This window comes from Gavia stellata, chromosome 8 (genome assembly GCF_030936135.1).
Source record: "Gavia stellata isolate bGavSte3 chromosome 8, bGavSte3.hap2, whole genome shotgun sequence".
Taxonomy (NCBI): Eukaryota; Metazoa; Chordata; class Aves; order Gaviiformes; family Gaviidae; genus Gavia; species Gavia stellata.
The window spans coordinates 6712792-6730056 of record NC_082601.1 but is presented as its reverse complement, the minus strand read 5'-3'; the positions used below and the strand labels follow the sequence as shown (position 1 = coordinate 6730056).

At 40.2% G+C, this 17265-nt stretch overlaps 1 protein-coding gene across 1 annotated transcript in view; it reads right to left on the bottom strand.

Annotated features, from left to right (window-relative positions):
* The window catches only part of LOC132317401 (von Willebrand factor D and EGF domain-containing protein-like), a 174184-nt gene extending 172742 nt beyond the window's left edge, over positions 1-1442 (bottom strand). The window contains exon 1 of the mRNA XM_059820504.1: positions 1346-1442. Within this exon, the coding sequence (XP_059676487.1) occupies positions 1346-1442 (97 nt within the window). The remainder of the gene's footprint in view (positions 1-1345) is intronic.
* Positions 1443-17265: the final 15823 nt, after the last annotated feature.

Below are 17265 nucleotides of genomic sequence, written 5' to 3'. Positions count from 1 at the left end.
AATCTGTCAGAATATAAACTTTTTTGAGCAGTTTCATTTACTTCAAGTTCACACTATGAAAAAAACCCAAACAAGCCTTATGAATCCTTCCGCATTACCTAAGAGACAGCAAGCTATTTCTTAATTCTTGTTTTGTGTTCCCAGTTTAATAAGTATGTTTATACATATTACCTTCAGTAACAAAAAAACAGTGGAAAATACAGTTACTTAGTTACTAGGAGTTAAAAGGTCATTTCACCTTGACGAAAAGCTTGTTCTATCAGATAAGTAGCTGCTACACTCCATAAAACTGGCAACCCTTCAAAAGGTTTCAGAAATTAAAGACATTGTTTGAAGATAAAGGCGATAAGGTCATTTGCCGTGTGTTCAGTCCTGCAAACCTTTCTGGGTGACCCTTTGATATTCAAATGAAGAGTGCTTTAAATTGTTTTAAATTGTTTTATCTTCATAGAGCTAATGAGTGCTGGCTGACAATCATTTTTAAGACTAGTTGAAACTCTACTGGACTTAAATTTTGTAAAATATTGCAATGCATTTCCAGTAAGGGGGGAGTGCTCCGCAGTTTGCCAGAGCTGTATCCATAATCACTCACAGCATTATGCTCTGGTCCTACTGCTTTTCTCAGGGTTTTTTATTAGCTCTGTTTTTACTAGTTGAATAATGTCTAACATGATTTTCAGTGTATTCTTGCAGTAGATTAATAAAGCTGTATAAACAAGCTACGTATGTAAAATCTATGTCCTCTTCAAACTCTACGCTCGAGTGAAACAAGCCTTACATTTAATGTGTACAGCAGTAGAAAAATTACTCATGAACTTTTTATTGCCAGAGACTGTATAGCTGTGTATTATTATATGTGTAATTAACCAATCTGTAAGGTTGGTCTGATATATGGTGTATATACTTCTCTCCGTAGAGGAATAGATTCTTATTTTAAAACTTTCTTCTTTTATGGTTCATTTCTTATATTCCATTTATGGGAAAAATGTTACGAATGTTCTTTAAATCACTTGATTTTTTTTTTCTAGTAGGAAGTAAGAATCTTCAGAGGTTTGTAATTCCTTTATTTAAAAAAAAAGAAAAAAAAAAGAAAAGTGACAGTGGACAATAAACATTGTGTGCTGTAAGCATGCTTGGTTATCACTGTGACCTTCTTCATTACCTTAGAAGTTGTTTAATTTAACCTTACTTCCATTCTATTTTGGAGGCTCTTGCTAATAATAGCCCACTATCACTCTAACCCACATACAAAAGTAAATGTAAGCAAGATCATCTCAGTTTAAAATACACATGAACTCTATCCCCCAAATGACTACCAAATAATTAAAAAGTACAAAATCCTTACCTAATGGAGCTGACTCAGTGCTAATGGCCAACAAGGGAATCCAACAGAGGTAGGCAACAAGTTGGAGATGCTGATGGAAAGGAAAGGGCTGCTGCATGTTGTCCAAGATAGGTTTTATCCATGCATCTGCAGTTGCTTAGAAGTTAACTTTTGAAGTTCTAAACTTTGCAGGAAAAGCCATCAGCCTGCCCGCCTGTTTTAATTTTTTTTTTCTTTCTTTCGTCCTTTTCAATCTACTTTCTTGGAAAGGGCTTAATGTGTCATTAATCCCAGAATTTCCAAGAGGGAAGCCCTCCAGCTATACAGAAACCACACTCACACACACATACGCACACACACAGACAGATCAGCGGAGCGCATGTGTCCCTGCAGCTGCTCTGGCTGCAGCTGCTCTGATTTACACACCCCGTAACACACCCGCGCACACATGGAGGGTGAGAACAGCATGTACCGTCAGTGTCAGTGGTAGGAGGTGATCCTGGAGAAATTAGGGTTGTAAACCAAACATGCCTGCTCGTGAGGATTTTAGAGCAGACAACACTAACTTCAGATTATTGCAGTCGTATCTGGCACTGCGTTTATATGAGGGGCTTTTAAAAAATGTTAAAATATCAGCTTTTTGCTTCAGGTTGCTGGAGTTTACATTTATGCAAAACTGTTACAGAAGCGGTCTGTGCAGCGCAAACAGCAGTCCCAAAGGTTTGTGTCTTGGGTCGATGTATCGTTGTTCGATATTTTAGAGAATAACTCTTTGCTGCTGAAACAAAGTGTGGCAGCATTTGCTTTGCCAACCCATACTGAAAAATGAGATGCACGTTTCCGAAGGTCGGCTCTCCAGCAATAATAACAGAAATAGAAAACAGAAGCAAACGGCAGTGAAAGAATTCCATCATTTGTGTTGCTCAATCACATTTTTCTAAAGTTTTGTCCCACTGGAAGGTGCCCTGTTGCTACCACACGGGTCTTTTGTGCTACTTCTAGTCAATGTGAACAATGTTTATTGTATGACAACGCATATTGCCAGCTTAATGCATAGTATGACGAATTTGCTATTAAATCGCAGGCTATACACTGATATTCATGGCATTTTATTTAGAAAATATTGTATCCCCACCCACTGTTCAGTGTCTTCCATACCTGCCAGCACTTCTTTTCTTTGACTTGTCAAGTTTGATTATTTTGTGTCTGCTTGTTTAAGTGAGGATATTGGGAATTATCTGATAACAGTGTAATACACAAGTCTGTAAACATTCCATGCAAATCACTGTGAGGAGCATTTAATCTAAAAGCATCAACAAAGCCATTAAAAATATTTTTCAGGACAGCCAAGGAGTTTCAAATGCTGTTCATTTGGCTTAACTACATCCCTCGAGGAGTTTTACTACTGGATTCCTTGAGGGAAATACAGGTTATTTAAGAAGAATCTTCTAAAACAAACTTTTTTCTTAATTTTGATTTTGGATTTTGATGTTGCAAAATAGCTGCTTTTAGCAGTCCCATTGGATTGGCTATTTCATAGGCCTGATTTGTAGCCCTTTGGGAGCCTTTGTGAGTCTTTCCATTGATTTTACTGATGTTTAGATTATATTCCTTCAAGCTCATTAAGACTCCAAGCTCAGTATCTCTGATTATTTTTTTTCCTAAGAGATCCCCATCCCTTTCTTGAGTACAAATGTATGACAAATGACAAAATTCCTGTTTATTTTAAATGGGACACAACTTCTACCTTTACATGGCTTTCTCAGTTAATGCTTGAACTTATTTATGGCAGTTTCTACACAATGATGGGGGCCCAATCTTCTTTGACTCTAAGTTTTGGCCTAAAAGGCATAGCTCTAATATTCAAGTTTTAACATGAAAAAGACCCTAATCTTTGTGGGTTGAGATTTATCCTTGCCAAAATATTGGCAACCAAAAACAATTTACAAAAAAGCAAGAGAGCTTTCCACAAACAACCCATCCTTTGTTGATCTTTTGGATACAGAAAGCAAAAGTAACCAAGCAAAAAGCGTAAGTTGAAGGTATTCAGAACCTCCTACAACAGGAGAAAAGGGATAGTTTTGTAGACTTGCTTATCCTCTTATCTTTTGTCTCTCTAAGCAGGTTTTAATCAAGGGGGGTCTTTGAAGGTGGTTACTTCTGGTAAAGATGAAATGAAGCTTCCCATTGTCTCAGCCAAGGAGCTTCCCTGGGTTGGATATGCCTCCCTTCAATTCGGGAGGACAACCAGCTCCAGGTCAGACAATGAGGTGCAAATATTTCCCATTTCCCGTTCTCCCAGACCAAGAGAAGACCTTACAGAAGTCAGAAAAATAGCAAAAAACACCTCCCCCCCCCCCCTCCCCCCCCCCGCAAACTTTGATCTAAAAAAATCATGGGAAACTAAAACCATGGAGAACCTGCATAAAAATATTGCAAAATACTCTCGCATTCTCCACACCATTAACCTCAGTAAGAGGAGAAACTGAAACTCCCCAGAAAGCTGGTGTTGTGAAGTGTGGGTAGTGAAGACTTGAAACAATTAGCTTCACTGTCTGTACAAAAAGACAACACAACACTGAAGGCCTGACACCAGTCCTTCTTGTATTAAATTAATTTTCAATGGTAGGGGTGGATACAGGGAGTTAAAACAAGCCAAAGGTCACAGCTGGAAGCTGGCAGCAGCATTTCAGACTTGCCCAAAAATTGTTTGATGGATACGCATGTTAGGTACTCAGATCACTTTGTAAGAAAGAGACAGTGTTTGCCTGAAACATCCCACTCAGCAAGTTGGTGCTGCAATGCTGAGGTTGGGCTGGAGGAACTGTGCTGACTCGGGGTGGAGAGAACTGGGCAGCCCACGGGGAGGTAGCAGAGGTAGGAGGAAGGCTGTGGGAAGAGTATTAAGAACAACAATTTTTGCTTTTTTCTTCAGATGCAGAACCAAAACTCATGATTGGACTGAACGATAACATGATGATAAAAATGCAAATACCTTGAAGGCCTCCAAAGACGTGACTTTTTGCCACTTTGTTCCAAGTATGAAATGCTCAGGCTTCCAAGTCAGTGTAGGAGGTTTAAGAGTTGCCTGCAGAAGTCCGAGGCAATAGTGAAGTTTTGAGGGGTGAATCCCATCACTCAGGTATCTTCTGAAGGTCATGTGGAAGTGTCCGTCTACCCAGGAAGGAGAAGAGAGGGTAATACCGTGTTCCTCTTCTAAAAATTGAGTGTGGCTAGCACTTTCCTTTTACACTTGAGCCAGCAGACAGTTGTACAGTCCTTTTAAGCACTGACACACTCATTAGAAACTGATTTTAAAATGACAGTCCAGTTTTATATCTTTCTGCTCCCTCTGAGGAATACCCCCACTATGAGGCTATCCCCTGGGGTGGATTTCTAGGCATAGAAGAGATTTGTTATTCATGGGTGACAAAGAGAGCACGACCCTGCCTGTGCACATGCTTTTTAAGTACAACAGAGTCCTTCAGAGGGAAAAGACATCTTCATTAAGTAGTATACATTTTTTTGTGAGTCTGAATTTACACATTTATGCATGCCAAAACCCTCCTCTGTGCATTTTTGTTTGCTTGTTTTATCTGATCGAAAATACCTGCCAAGTCCAGTGACAAAGAATAAACTCGCTGTGCTCCCAGGGCAATCCCATCTCTGTTGATATGGGCTGACTGTGTCCACTGATTCTTGCAATCCTTTCTGCAGCTTCAGAGCAGGTGGAAAGGTTGGCATAATGGATTTTATCTGAGTCCCAGCAGTCTCCAGCAAGCACACCCCCCCCCAAAAGGATTTTCCTAAAAGGGGTGAAAAGGGGTTCAGGTCTGGGATTTTCTCTCTCTGCTGTTGGGTCCTAGTTTCTTTTAGTCATCTCTGTCCATATATTTTAGAGAAATGCCAAGCACACTTATTATAACCGAGGTACGGTACTCACACACCTTGTTAGCCCAAACAACTACTGCTTATCTCACCACTCTTATTTCAAGACTGCATAGGTGAGTGACATTAAATGGGAAGAACTTAATCTCAGCTTATGCCTCGTTTGGGGAAATAAACAGTGGTCACACAGTGATTAGAGCTTGTGTTTTCCTCTGTTTTGTGTTCTAGTGTATAGAACACACCATTTCTGGTTCTTCAGCTATTAATACAAGCAGTAATACATGTAATTTACAGGACCAAGCTCTTCATTTAAGTGAGGACTAGTTACGATTTTTAGGGTAAGAATTCATTATACAAAAGCATATCCCCCTTTGCACAGCTCTGGGAGTATAGCGAGTGATTTGTACGTCTGGTGTGTTTATCTTTCAGCTTCTAATTCCCTTGTGGGAGAACTCTGATGGCCTTCAGTGCATCACTCCTCATTAGACAGTGGACCAAACTATGGGAGTTCAAACCCTAAAGCAGAGATAAAGTGAAGAAACCTATTCATTATCTCCAGGTTTTTGAAGGATATACAGAGCATGAGTGCTTGGGCTCTGAGACAGCATAAGTGAATCTGAGAGAAGAATTAAATCAGTTCCTTGTGACTGCACGGCCCCTTGGCGTGGATCAAAGTTGGATGTGATCCCTGACCTGATGTGGTGCACCCACAGCTCTGGGTGTGCAGGGGGATGAACCTCTGTTTTGCTCTCTTCACTGTTTTGCCACACGTGTTGCCGCGGCCATCTGAACTTTAGCTGGGTGCAGCGTGCCCTTATTAAATTTGCAGTGTGCACCGTCAGCGCCGTTCTCGGATGGACACCTCGGCCAGGGCAGGTGAGTTGTACATGAGCTGAGCACCCTGTGAACTTGTGTGTGCTAGGGCACGGTCATGACTGAGGTGTGCATTCTTCATACAAGTTCCTTACTTTACTGGAAAACACCGAACTATTGCAGAGATGCCAATATAAATCACATCTTCAATTCACCTCTGCTCCAGAGTGCCCTAAAACTTACCCTAAGAGAATGGTTGTCATTGCTCAGCAGCTCAAAACCAAAACTGACTTTTCTATGTGAAAAGATTGGCAATTAGCAAATACTAATAAAAAGAGGACACCAATGTCCAGACTGTGTATATTGGAACTGGTTGGGGACTTCTCGTCAGAATCCATTTTCAGAAAAGTATATGATTTCCACAAAATCTGTAGGAGGAGATAAATTTTTTTAGAACTCTTGTTTGTTCTTAGGTCAGCTCAATATTTCTTTCATTTTTTTGTGAGCTGCTCTGGTGCCTGAATCAGTCATGGTCCTGTCTTCCACAAGGAACTGCTTCAGCTTCTGATAATATTCACTGTGCAACTTAGGTGAAATGAATTACTCGATTTAAAAAAATCCTGCATTTTGATTGTTCTTCTGCAAAATTAATATTAATAAGTATGGAAGTATCACAATGCTCTCACGGAGTGGAAATTCTCAAAACACTTTTACATTGGTGGATTAGTCCTGTAACACAGGATATAGTAGGGAAAAGGAATTGGACTTTTTCTGAAAAACTGCTTTGCCTGTTCTCCCTAAGTCTTGACTTATCTTGACTGGACAGTAAAAAGGAAGAGTAGGAAAGGATAGTAAAAAGAAAGAGGAAGAAAAATGGCTACTCATAGCCTTGGTTATGGACAGATAACACCAATACAAAAATCACTATTACTCAGAAAAATTGCAGACTGAATTTTCTCATTGAGTGAACTTTCCGTTTAGGAAACAGTTTCCTTTGAAATGACAGCAGAAAGACATTTCACGGGAGTTTTTCATCAGTTTTAACTGCAGAAAGGCATGAAGTGAAAAGGTGTTGCTCCTACCTTGAACCATTTTGTTCCTCCTTTTTCTGGAACTTTTCTTTTTGAAGAAACCAGAATTATAAAGGGCAACCAGTGCAGGGCCAATCCCCCCCTGATCTTCTAGCCAGGAGTAATAATGAGAATCAGAGCAGAACCACCAGGTTTAATAACAAAAGGTGGGAACCTGGCTTGGGTTAAAAACAGCATGAAACTGGCATTAAAGCTGACTATCCATATATCTGCCATCTCTTCTTTCATCCTCCTTTTCCACCTTGGCTGTTACCATCTGATCTTGTAAGAGAGTCTATGTAAGCAGATGTTGTGTTCAAAGAAAGCTCGATTACTGCAAGTGGCCTTGGCAGGGCTCCTCTCGAGCGGACCTGATGGTTGCTTCTACTTCTTCAACACAGATGTTGCCTCTTCAAGGCTTTTAGACTGCTGAACGATCAAGGGATGCTAGGAGTAAATAAAAAAAAATCATAGCTATACCAAAAATACCATATAAATGGTATCAAAATGTCAAATATGGCTAACTAGTGGATGAATGAAAATAAGTGGCAGAGAAATGGGAGTATTGCAGTGTAGATCACTCCCCTAATTTGATTCAATTGCCTTTCTACATTCATTCAAGAAAGAAAAATATTGCAAATATTATTGCTTTTCAGTGATGACAGGTTAATCTAAGTATTAATGGAGATATTCATCACTATCAGATTAACTCTAAAGATTAGCTTTAAGAGACAGGGATCCCAACAGATTTAATAAGAACAGTTATATTCCCCCATAGGATGCTCCCCATAGTATATAGTTCTAGGGTCCCTGAGAAATCCCCTGGAGAAACCTCACTGCATCACCGTAGAGGAAACCAAGGCATATCAGCCTACTTTTAAAATTCCTCCTCTTCTTCCTGCCATCAGTATCATACACAAATAGGAAATGAGTTTTAACAATTTTGTTAAAACATCTGCAATGGAACAAATAAGAGTTTTATTTCAAGCTGCCAGTGACATATGTTTCACTCCATAACCTTATCACAGAGTAGGTTGCTTTGGAAAAGACAGAGATTTATTCTGAAACATTTTTCTTTCATCTCTTTATAGTTCTGTTGATGATTTTAAATGTTTGTGCTATTGGTACTTACATACAGTAAATGATAAATGATATATTACAACAACAACTCCACGAAGCCGAATTGCTTTTTTTAGTGAATTTAGTGAATTTACTGCCTTGAAAGGTAACAGATTGATAGTACTAGTGAATTAAATCCTCTCTTTATCCCCGGAACAAGTATAATACGGGCATTGCAAATATTTTCCAGACCTATAAATCAGCCATGGCACCTCAACTATCATCCACAGAGACCTGCTGCTCCCTGCTTTTCTCTTTTGCTTTTTTCCTAAAACTTCTTCCTCTAGGGACTTTACAGAATACATCAATTTCGAGAAAAAAAGAGGGTGGTGGTACATCTCATGAGCTTCTGTTTTCTGTATTAAACAATAATTATCAACTTTTTATATTAGAAAAGGTATGTGGGGAATATCACGTGTTGGTCGTTAGTGCTGCCTTGGAAGGTGGAACAGGAGCTGTTGAAATACAGGTCATAAACAGCGTACTTCCAGCCATGGGTGGGACACTCTCCTTCACCTCTTACAGAAACTGTTCTTTCAAAATCTCAGCTTTTTTACTGCTAATATTGTCATAAACCTCTAAGTGGCCACAGGCTTTAGAACATCTTGAAAATAACTGAAACTAGAGAAACATTGGAAATACAGGACTGGATTCTCTCAGATGTATTTACTCCATTGCTCTCAATGGAGTTGATCTGATTTATACATATCACCCCACAGGAAAAGCAAGTTTCCAACAGGGCTCAGAAAGACCTCACAGGAGCTAAGGGGCAATTTATAGCCAGCCCAAAAATTTATTTTCCACAAGGCTTCCTCCGTTCACTGTTCTCAACCAGACATTTTGCAAATTCCAGATTTTCGTCTTTTGAGATGGGTGAAAATCAATTTGCTACTGAATTTTTCTGAAGAAAATTGTATGGAGGGAAAAGCAGGTGTTAAATGAAAACAGAAGCACTCCAAACACATTATTTCAGCTCTTATAAATAACAATTGTCTCATAAATTCATCTCTTGTGAAGAGATCTCATCAAATTCACCCACCTTTGAAAAGCTAGTAATATAAATTTAATAGAATAATATTTATTGTTGTAGACCAGTAACAATTTAGAGGGAATGAAGGTTCTAGAATAGGTTTTATTTTGTGCAGGTTTGTTTCACTAAGGTAAGCATTCATTCCAAATATCATATAAATTGACATCATAACTCTATTTTACAAACCTGTTTGGCTTTCTGGGCAGTAGATAATGGACTGCTCTTAAATAATTGTGTTGCTGCCTCACACTATACATAGACCTCTCTCAGGCTACTTTTTGAATGCTTCCTTTCTTCTGGCACAACTTTTCTGTTGTTGTCCATTTCAACAAGCATGGACATTTTTATGACCTCATTTTGGATTAGCTGTTCTTAGCCACTTTTTTAAGGGACATTCCACCTTGGGTACAACAGCCCTTGGCTTCTAATATTCATAAAATTCAGATCTTGCCTACACTCTGTTATTCCCATTGTTCCCTTCCACAGTTGCTTTTTTATCCTTTCAGTTTTACTGGCAACATGAGATTTGCTATGAACCACCCAACAATTCCGCAATCACTGCTTCTGAAGGTTCATGAAAACAATACAAATGCGGCAGAGAAAATATTTCATTTTCCAATTTTATTTTTTATCTTGACTCAAACTGATTCAATGCAGGTACTTCAAATTAGTATTCTATCACAGCAAATCTCATATAAGCATTACGGTATCTATTTATATAAAATCAAGAAAAACATTTTTGCTTTATTAGGGACTTTAATTACATTAACCTGTTTGGATTTTAGAGCATCAATGTCACATGATAGGTTTTACACAGCTGACTGCCTATTAATTGAATACTCCTATTCAGCCTCTAATTCTACCTTTTAATGGTTGAAAGCCCATTAAAGCAGCTATTTCTCTAATAGCTTTGTAGAAAAGGTGATGTTTGTTCTTGTTTCATCCTGACTGATTCTTCTCCTCAAGCCTAATGGGGCTGCCCAGGTCCTTTTGGTTCGAGTTCAGTGCTAGAGCAGTGCAAAGGCACTTTTTCTGAAGTGTGAAAATAAGACAGACTTGCTCCGTGTACATTATCCACAATAAAACACTCCTCTAACTGTTTCCTCTTAGCATATACCATTAGTCTAATTATTTATTAACCTAAAATAATGGTCTGCACATCTCTTTTCAGCATTCAAAATTATCAAAATTTGGGCCAAACCCTTTGCCTACCCAGCTGGGCAGACTGGATGAAGCTAAATAAGTTCTCAGAAAATGGCACAGGAGGAAGGAAAGCTTTTTTTCCCCAGCATGCACAGAGCTTTATAAAACTCTGGACCAAGTTGAAGCAGACTAGGTTACAGGACACTTTTCCTCTTCAGCTATAAAAAAAGAAGCAGGCGTTTGCACCTGCCAAATTTGCTTTTGACTTCCATGCTGTGAATGGAAGTAATTCACTGCAGGTAATGTCATCTTGCTGAAGAGTTAACTCAATAAGTAGCATTAAGGGACATGGAGCTTATGATTCATTTTGTTACAGCATTTTGTTATATGCTTAGTAGACCTGACTAAATATCAATGGCTAAATTATGACTAAATACCACTGGCTAAGTTATCAAGGTTTTTTTTATAACTCTATCTAAACGTTCTTTGCTCTTTTGTAGGCTCTCTAATGTATTACAAATTGTCCATTTTTTTAATTATTCTAGAATATGTCAACTTACATCGTTGCTTGGCCTAAAGTCAAATGTAACAAATGCTTTGTTAAATAATTGGTCTAAGACTAGAGAACAAAGTCATCCATCATCAAGTCACAGGTTTTGTTTTGTTTCCAATAAATTGTTTCAGTGCAATTTCCTTTGGTAATAAATCTTAAATCTGTGATATTCAATAGCATTACACAACACTGAATTTACTATATGTGTTTAAAGGCAGGCTAAATATCTATATGAAAATCAAGAGCCTGCAAAGCCCTTTTACAGCATTTTTAAGTGTAAAATGGACATAAAATATTTAAGACATAAGCCAACCACTGTTCAGCTGAAGAAGAAACTTCTGTTATTCCCCGAGTGCTCATTATCAAGTTTGCTGAACTTTCCTCAGAAGCAGCTGGTGCTGAGCAGTGCTCGACAAGATGAACAACAGTTTTGCTTGTCGCATCGCAAATAAGTCTCTCAAGTTCTGAGTGGGTCACAGAACAGAAATCAGTTGTTTCATGGTGCTGGAACCGTTGCATTAGCCATATTTTCAGTCTTTGGGTAAAAAACACATTACTCTCCCTGAGTAAGTATCCTGGCCCTAGAGAGCCATACACTGGGTGCTGGGGATGAACAAATGGGGTATAAAGCACATCAGTGATGCAAAGAAAACTCAACAGCTATTTTGGGGAAGCAAGGTCCATGTTCTAGCATGACTTGATAAATCTAAGAACCTAATTCATATTATACTACCCCTCTCTGTTTTTTTTATTTATTTAAATTGTTTGGAAGGTGAATTGATTAGTAAAGGATTCCATTTTACAAGCTCACAGAGACATGAGATTCCGGGTGGTTCAATAAATCGAACAATAAATGGAAATATCTTTGGATATGTTATGGCTTTCTCTAGGTTTTAAGATCTAAGTGATCCAAAACGGTACCAAAAGACAGTAACATTTTGCCTATTTTTTGTTGAAATTATTGAGAATATTCCTGATTCTATAAGAATTTCAGATGAAATAAGATGACCATTTTATGACAAGTTTCTCTGAGACTGTCTTGCCAAAACTGAGTTGAGGTTTAGTTGGAAAAAACTTGGGATTTTGCCCTAAAATAGCAATATGGATCCATGCTCATGTCTCCTGGCTAACCGGGGAGGTCCCAGCGGACTGGAGGTTGGCAAATGTGATGCCCGTCTTCAAGAAGGGTCGGAAGGAGGATGCGGGGAACTACAGGCCTGTCAGCCTGACCTCGGTGCCAGGGAAGATTATGGAGCAGATCATCTTAGGTACCATCATGAAGCATGTACAGGACAACCAGTCAATCAGGCCCAGTCAGCATGGGTTTATGAAAGGCAGGTCCTGCCTGACTAACCTGAGCTCCTTCTATGACAAAGTGACCTGCTTAGTGGATGAGGGAAAGGCTGTGGATATAGTCTACCTAGACTTTAGTAAAGCCTTTGACACCGTTTCCCACAGCATTATCCTGGAGGAACTCACTGCTCATGGCTTGGACGGGCGCACTGTTCGCTGGGTAAAAAACTGGCTGGATGGCTGGGCCCAAAGGGTTGTGGTGAATGGAGTTAAATCCAGTTGGCAGCCAGTCACAAGTGGTGTTCCCCAGGGCTCAGGATTGGGACTGGTCTTGTTTAATATCTTTATTAATGATCTGGATGAGGGGATTGAGTGCACCCTCAGTAAGTTTGTAGATGACACCAAGTTGGGCGGGAGTGTTGATCTGCTCAAAGGTGGGAAGGCTCTGCAGAGGGATCTGGACAGGCTGCATCGATGGGCCGAGGCCAATTGTATGAGGTTCAACAAGGCCAAGTGCCGGGTCCTGCACTTGGGTCACAACAACCCCATGCCACGCTACAGACTTGGGGACGAGTGGCTGGAAAGCTGCCCCGCAGAAAAGGACCTGGGGGTGTCAATCGACAGCCGGCTGAAGATGAGCCAGCAGTGTGCCCAGGTGGCCAAGAAGGCCAACGGCATCCTGGTCTGTATCAGAAATGGTGTGGCAGCAGGAGCAGGGAGGTGATCGTGCCTCTGTACTCAGCACTGGTGAGGCCGCATCTCGAATGCTGTGTTCAGTGTTGGGCCCCTCACTACAAGAAGGACATTGAGGTGCTGGAGCGTGTCCAGAGAAGGGCGACGGAGCTGGTGAGGGGTCTGGAGCACAAGTCTGATGAGGAGCGGCTGAGGGACCTGGGGATGTTCAGTCTGGAGAAGAGGCTGAGGGGAGACCTTATTGCTCTCTACAACCACCTGAAAGGAGGTTGGTCTCTTCTCCCAAGTGACAAGTGATAGGACAAGAGGAAATGGCCTCAAGTTGCACCAGGGGAGGTTTAGATTGGATATTAGGAAATACTTCTTCACTGAAAGGGTTGTCAGACATTGGAACAGGCTGCCCAGGGAGGAGGTATTTAAAGGACGTGTGGATGAGGTGCTTAGAGACATGGTTTAGTGGTGGACTTAGCAGTGTTAGGTTAATGGTTGGACTTGATGATCTTAAAGGTCTTTTCAAACTTAGTGATTCTATGATTCTATGATTCTATGTTCTGTTGCCCTAAATCCCATTAACAGTGCTACCAGCCTGTGCTAAAGCAGAGATACAACTCCAGAGAAATACATAACCATCAGTTCCATGGATGAGTGTGTACAGACAACTTCAAGTCTTTCGTGAGATTTGGCATTACTTTGTAAGGTGAAGACAAGATATACATGGTATCTGATACATTAGCACAAGATCTGACAGCATGTCAAGGGTAGTGAGTAAAAGCACTGGCCGCTGAAAAAGACTTGTCAGGAATTTCTGGAATACCTGCAGTGTTTCAGCAATGCTTACAAATTGCAAATGTCATTTTCTGATAGACTGCAAATAATTAAAAATGGCTAAATATTCTGCTTGTAAATGGGTTTGTTGAAAACTTTGATCACAGACAGAAAGGAATTATTTCAAAAACCTACTGTTAACAGTAGGTAAAAAGTTAATGAGAAACATGTAAATAATTAATTCTTCCTCTAGAGCCAGAAAAGATCTGTTGTTGCTGCTAATGGACTCACAATATAAGTTGTATTGTCTTTTCTGAAGTAAGCACTGAATTACTTGATCTCCGTACAGAAGAAAATAATTTATTGCACCAATAACTTTATTAGTGTTTGTATTCCCAATAAAGAGTATTTTCCTGGGTTAACTAAAGCAACTTGCCTTGATGATATAAACAGGATGGCAGAGCTAAATTGACACGTCAAAATAAACAGCACACCTCAAATAAAAAAAAATGTTGAAGAAAGATATGGAAAAAACACCTGGCACTTGGTTTTTGCAAGGAAGATATTGCAAAGCACACAGAAACTTTTAAGATGATCCAGTTGCAGAACTTCATTAAAACATGTGTCTTTCCTCCATGTGATGTTCTGTGAGGCAGTATCCTCAGCAGAAACAATACCCTTCCTTTACTTACACACATAGAGTATGCAGAGTCATCACAGCTTGAAGGTAATTCACATCAAAAATACTTACAGGATCCCTGGTGTTCAGACGCGGTCATTTCACAACTGAACTGAAAATACACTCCCTACATTATTTGATAAATATTTTGGCAATATTACAATAATCTCTCATTTGACATTATGATATTAAGTAATGTGATTGCTCTCAGTTGTCCTACTGAAAAGAATTCCTACATAGTTCTGCAGAACTTAGAAGTTTCAGGTAAGCTGCTGGGTACATTGTCTGCATAGTATTAAAAAAACTGTGCTAAGGCAAATGCCTCTCTGTGACAATAGAGATACCTTGGTATAAACCAGTGGATCGCTTGGGGATAGGTAACAGGTTTAAAAAAATGCATAAAAAATTGTCTTCCAAGTTCTTTCTGTATAAGATAGACAATCAGCTCCTGATACGGCTTCATTCATGTGTGTCAGACACCGATAATATTTAATCATAATAAATGCACAGGGTCTACTGTAGCTCCTGCTACTGATGGAGAAAATGCACCTTGGCTATCTGATGCTATTAATTTTCATTTATATGTAAATATAAGAGAATAAATATATTAGAAGGAAGGACATTTTTTTTCTGAGAGGGAAAGTAGGTTTCTGAGCCTAGGAATTTACCACCATTCAGCTGTAAAAATGTACATTAATATTAAACAATCTGATCTAAAAACCACCCAGAAAAACCCCGTAAATATCCCCAGTGAATCTTTTCAGCTGTGGTTGCACTGATCTTTAGAGGAGAAAGCCCTGGCAAGGCCCCCAGCAGGGTTGCTGCAGCTGTACCCATGCCCATACTGCTATAGGACCTGGCCTGAGCTTGTACCAATCCTCAGCCTTGCGTTAACCACTGTTTCCCCAGTCTCCACATATCCCGTAACAAAATGGCCAAGTTCTTCACCCAGCCTCACGATCCCCACCCAACAGCGTTTCCTTGCGTGTGGCACTGTCCTGCCTCCAGGCAAATCTTTGCAGCTCAGGTAGCAGATTGCATCTCCTCTGGACGTTTCTTCCCGAAAGGGAAAGCACTTCAAATTTCAGCAGCACCTAGCAGGAGCACGAGGAGGTTTAATGACTTCATCCTTTTTTTGTTTTACCCCGTGGGGGTCTGCAATAGCTAGAGGCATTAACAGCTTTTATAACTTTGTGGAAACCTAAAGGGCTGATGGAACAGGGGTGGGTTTGCATAGCTCCAGCAATTCTTCCTCTGCAGAAGGAGGAAATCCCACTGTCTTTCATGTGAGGGCTGTTACTCATCTTAATTTAAGGGACAGTAACAGATTGTCTCCCCACATTAATGGATGTATGTTTTAGCCTTGTTTCTGACTCTGTGAAAGCTTCTCTCTACTGATCCAGTTAACAAGTCTCTGGTCACTGGGTGGGGAGGCTGGGGCAGCAAAAATGCTCCATGGGATACCAGCCACATCATCCTTGTTTGTGCCTTAGGCTATAGAAAATGATATGCCTTAACCATGTTAGCTGAGTTGATAGGCTTGGGGCTTTTCAGCTCGTTTTGGCAGAATACCACCTGTGTATCACAGATACCCCACATTGTTACTGGAAATTATTTGTATCGGAAATAAGCATGGAAGGAAGCTACAGTAAGCCTAACACACCCAACAGCAAGAAAACCTGCAGCATTTATACTTCCTGCAAGAATAATTTCTGGGTCTTTGTCACATGCTGTTTCCCACATCTGGCCATGGCACACATCTCAACTTGTCAGTGGACGTTGCTATTTCTAGGTTTCTGCTTTGCAAGCTTGATGTGTGCAGCTGCATGTGACCTAGCAACAGATCTGTAAGAGCAAATCATATCAATTCTGATGGGAATCAAATTAATATCTCTTTTACAGGGCACAGCCGCTTTACTGGTGCACAGAAATGCTATGAAAAATGTTCCCCATTTCCCTACTCATGTACATCCATGCAAGGCAGTCGGTTTTTATTAGGCATCTATTTAGCTATGTCAGATAACAGCCTGGAAAAGCATCAGTCAACATTAATAATAAAAATAATGAAGAATTACATGATGAGGGCTTATCAAGCATGTTCTGCTATGTACCAAAGAAGCGGTGGCTGGGAGTCACACACGCTTTCGCTGCCGTACGACCTCTCCGTTCGCTGTATTAACCAGCTGCCCAGTAGATGGTGGTGTTATTTCAACTACTTTGCTCTGCACTCCCTGGGAAGCGGCCAGGCTGCACAGAACAACTATCGGAAAAGTTGCTTTAGGATTTTGCAGCTCCTAGAATTGCACTTATAGGCTATTTCCTGCAGCATCCTGCTATGCCTTCTTGTAGAAATAAATGTTACTGATCTATGTGTTAGACATTCTTACAATTGTCTTGATGAAAATGCTGGTGACAAGAGGAAGGGCCCCTTCTCACAAGCAGGAAGAAATCTTTCTTTGAAGGATCTCTTTTCCAGAAATTTCAGTCTGCTGCAAGATGCGCTACAGCCCTGGTCTGGTAGTGTAATTACCTCCTTCTGGGATTTCCAGTCTTCTCTGCAGCTTATGTGGGATAACCTAATTACTCGTGCTTTTTACCAGCAATACCCTGTTCCTTTCTTTTTCAGTTCTTGTAACATTTTTATTCTTTGTTCTTGTCCCATCCTGAGCAGATACTTCATTAGATTTGCTGACTCTCTTGCATCTCTTTTTACGGTCTGTATTGTGTCCTTTTCCTTCTCAAGCTACTGGCCACACCTAAAACACAGCAGCTCAGCTTCTGGCTGTTTGGCTCTCATGGAGTAAGATCCCACAAAGGAGTAGTAAACCCCATCACAGATTTGATGGTGTTTCCCCCTTTGGGCGGGAGTTAGAGGGGGAAATAGAATTTTTAAGG